The 4,488-nt window shown below is 30.9% G+C and overlaps 1 protein-coding gene across 1 annotated transcript; it reads left to right on the top strand.

Annotated features, from left to right (window-relative positions):
- Positions 1 to 591: 591 nt before the first annotated feature.
- Positions 592 to 3,627, top strand: LOC118071357 (uncharacterized). The gene is made up of 2 exons (XM_035090469.1): positions 592 to 902; positions 1,008 to 3,627. Exons 1-2 carry the CDS (start codon positions 765 to 767, stop codon positions 3,147 to 3,149), a joined length of 2,280 nt encoding a protein of 759 aa, XP_034946360.1. The 5' UTR covers positions 592 to 764; the 3' UTR covers positions 3,150 to 3,627.
- The last annotated feature ends 861 nt before the right edge of the window (positions 3,628 to 4,488 follow it).

Consider the following 4,488-nt stretch of genomic DNA (forward strand, 5'->3'; position numbering starts at 1 on the left):
ACCTAAGAAAAGAATTCATTTTCAATATTATTGATTCTCAGATTTGAATAATTGGCGTTTAATGATTTTAGGACTTTTTGTAATTTCATCATTGTCATTATTTATGCTCGGTGCACATTTTTGTCCAGCCCAGAAGGAAGGGCCTGTTTTCGATGAGGTTCAGCCTACATATTGTAAATTAGATGCATAAGTACAGTACATTTCATTCATTCGCTGTAAATGTATGGGAGTGCCTTAGGAATTTAACGGCAGACCACATAGATTTATTACAATAACAAAATAATTAATTATTATTAGCAAGAGCCCATTAATCTAATTACAAAGTAGTAGTTGTTATGATTCTAAAACACTAGGAGCATAATTTTTGTTAAGAACTATAATAACTAAGATAAATAATTAAGAATAAATATTTATTGCTCTAGAGCGACTTGAATTTGGGAACGAGTATTTTTTTTCCGTTGGAACCTGGGTGCCATATTGTCATTTGGATTTTATTCTATCTTGTAACAGCCTCATTAAAACAATTATTGTTGACGAATACAGATGGCGTAGCGATATTATAATTTTCTGCAGCTATCGTACAGTACCAGACATAAATGTTGTTTAATTTTTTAAAGGTTATACATGTGATTTCCCTATAGCGTCTTACAGAAAATCACACAGCATTTATGTCCGGTACTGTATTAAAAACAGACTCTAAAAAGGTGGAAATAAAGTAACTCAGACTAAAATATTGTGTGAAAAAGTATCAACAAGCAAAAAAAATGTCGAAGAAACGAAAATTAATAGACATTAAAGATATCTGTCGATTTTGTCTGAGTGATGATAATGCAATGGTTGACATAACGGCGCCGTATATTCAGAAAAAAGTTGAAGCATTTTCGGCCTCGACTTCGATAATTGTAAGTAAAATTCATGAAAAAAAAATGTGACGAATAATCCTTTAAATAAAAACTCTAATTTCTCGTGAATTTATCTGATAACTCAATATTTATGTTTAATTTTAGATTGAAGATACAGATTATTTACCAAAAAAAATTTGCCACGTTTGTGTTTACAAGTTGGAATCATGGTACGACTTTAAACAGCAACTCAAACGATCATACTCAATATTATTGAATTATTTAAAAACCGGTGAGTTTACTAGAGACATTACAAAAATAAATCCAAACGTTACAAATGTTTCATCAACAATAGATAAAAATTCAGTAGATGGTGTTATAAAAAATGATCCAACAAAAATGAATAAACTTTTATTAGAATTAAATGTTAAGAAGGAAAAAGAAGATGATTCACTATCCTATGTAGATGATCAATTAAATACCTCATTACCACTGCTAGAAAAATCTTTAGAATCTCTAGAACTTCTTACACCCAAAGTAGAGAGTACATCAGAAGGTAAAACACCAATGTCACCAGTTAGAAATCGTTTGTCAAGTGTTCGACGAACGAGTGAACAACGATTAGCATCTACACAACGATGGGTGGCGAGAAAACGTGCTTTACTAGCAGCTACTGGACAAAATGAATCAGACACAGACTCTATGGGATCAGATACAACTCAATTATCACCTATGAAAAAAGCTAGAGTGAAATGTAATGAACGAGAACTGGAAAGAAAAAGAAATGAGCAGGATATGATGAATGAATGTAATCAAGATGAACTTTTTAAACCTCAAACAATACAATCAGAAGTTAGAATTGGTGATACAACTTTTGTAGTTACTTCAACTTTGTATTTGAGTGAACCCCAGTTTCTTAGTCAATCATTTAATAATCTTAAAGGTCAAAATAATGATGATGTTGATCAAAATATGGACATCATTGATGCACTGCAATTGAGAAGAGTGAACGACAACAAACAAGTGATCGACAAAATGTTGGAGAAATGTCTTAACATTGAAGTAGAAGGCACAGAGTTGGAGGCATTGCAAAAAGTGCAGGTAGAATTGGCATCATTTGTTGAAACTGAAATAAAAAATAAATTGACTGATGATAAAAAAGATCAATCTGAAGTGTCAATAGAACCACCAAAGCCTCAGGACTCTTTTCAGACTCTAGAACAACAGCTGAAGATCATTGTTGAGAAGACTATCAAAAAAAATCTAGAGAATTATAGAACTAGACGACAGGCAATGAATAAATTAAACCGTACAAGTTATCCAGTTCCATCAACATTCGTTAAGGCTGCTGTTAAGTCGCCCATTTTCCAACCCAAAGTTGTCGTGGATCGATTAGACCCTAAAATACTTCAAGACTTTGTTAAAAGTAAGCCTGAAAATGATCCGATGGATGTTAAGGAAAACTTAGAGAACTGTCAGGATTTGGTTGTGCCTGAGAAACATGTCTGTACCTCATGTGGATTAGTATTTGGATCGAAAGCTGAATTAACTGAACACCGTCTTGCTCATATTGGTGTTAAAAGACGACTAATGCGTTGTAAAAGATGTCATACTATTGTCGAGCATGAACTTGTTAAATTCCATGTTTGTAAAATAAAAAGTCGTCAATATCCAGTGAAAAATCAACCGTCCAACACAGAAGTTAATTCAGTAAATCATCAAGTTCATCAGAATGAAGAGGTGAAGAAGATGTCTACTGTTGATACCAATGTTATCAAAGAAGTAAATTGTTTTATTTGTGAAAAGGCTTTTAGTAATGCTGAAAAGCTCAAAGATCATCTACAAAGTCATTGTGATGATAATGATGAAAGCAGCAGCAATATAAAGGAAATTTTTCAATGTGCTATTTGCGGGATGACAGTAGATACTGGAGAGAAACTTGAAAGTCATGTCGAACAGCATTTATTCAATGATGCTGATGATAATCCTGATCTCATTGACGTGGTAGTTGATATGAAGAAACCTGAATTACATTCTTGTGTCCAATGTAATCAAAAGTTTCATTCAGAAATAAATTTAGCATTACATATGCAAGCACATGAGGAAGAAACTGCCATTGCCGAGTGGGAAGATGAATATAAAATGCAAGGAATTTATGGATGTACTATTTGTTATGATACTTTTGAAAATGAACAACAACTTGCTGATCATTTTGACGTACACAATTGTAGCTCACATATTTGTGTATTATGTGATAAACCATTTTTGACTTTAGCTGAACTTCAAGAACATGTAAACACTCATTAAAACATTTCTTGCCGATGTTTGGCAAATAATAGTTAGTTTATGACTTTATGATATTTTATACCCGTATGGAAATAAATTTCTGGAAAAAACTCTAAAAAAAGTCTGGATAATATCTGGAAAAACTCTGAATAGTTTCTGGGAAAAGTCTGTGATTTGGAACATTACCAGAGTTTCGGTGGTATTGCCAAAGACTCTGGTGAATTTCTGGAAAAACTCGGGAATTTTTAACTAATGTTGATTGTTGCTTCTCAGAGATTCCTGGAGATTTACCAGAAAAACAACAATCAGCGTTGGTCTAAAAACTCAGAGTTTTTCCAGAAATTTATTTCCATTATAATCTTTATATAATATTGATAATTTACTGTTTATGAATTTAAGCTGTTATCTTCGTTATTTAAGTACTAATAGTGTTTTTATCTGATATAATGAAGAAAAAAAAACATCTAAAGGATGGTTGTAAATAATCTTTTACTTTAAATTGGAGTTTATTATGACAAGTTTTATTTTTCATGATTATTTTAGGATTTTGAAACTTTAAAATCAGGAATATTTAAATTAAAAAAAAAATATATCGGATGGAATGAAAAAAAAATAATAAATTAAAGTGCACAGTTCATAGAATGTATGTTTAATATATACAATAAAAATTGGAAAAAAATTTTAAAGTGATACGTAATAAATGAATTTAATAAATAAAAAGCTTTTTTATTAATATTCTTTTGTTGTTGCCTTCTTATTATAAAATGAACTTTCAAACCATAAAAATTTTCAGATAATTAAGAAGTTTCTGCTATTAATAGTTTTAATGAATGATAATTTGTAACTTCCCAGTGGGAAGTTATAGTAATGGGTCCGATTTTGCGAATCCCGAATTTTGACATATCTTCACGTTTTAAGGTCCCCAGAGTCGAATGCGATCGTTTTCCAGTGGACGTCTGTGTGTGTGTATGGACGTATGTGCGTTCAGAATTATTTTTCGCCTCGATTATCTCGAGAACAAAAAATGATATCGATGTGGGACCAATTGCATTCGAAAATGACCTGAATTTCTCAATTTATAAATTATACCATTTTTTAGACAAAATTTCGAAATCTTTAAAAAAAAAATGAATATTAAGTGATTAGAATACTTGTATGAAAATATAGTGACAATATTTCATCGAAAAAACAAAATTTAAAAAACAAAATCAGCAATAAAAGAATTTTAAACTCGTGTCAGGATTGAGAAAACAACATTAAAGACGCTAGAATAGTCAATAATAATTGTCAATAATATGGAATTGTGTCCATAACAATTGAACATTGTTACTAACAAGTGATTATTGATCATAGTAATATT

Source organism: Chelonus insularis, unplaced genomic scaffold (assembly GCF_013357705.1).
Source record: "Chelonus insularis isolate UGA/USDA-ARS -01 unplaced genomic scaffold, ASM1335770v1 contig_77_pilon, whole genome shotgun sequence".
NCBI classification, from domain to species: domain Eukaryota; kingdom Metazoa; phylum Arthropoda; class Insecta; order Hymenoptera; family Braconidae; genus Chelonus; species Chelonus insularis.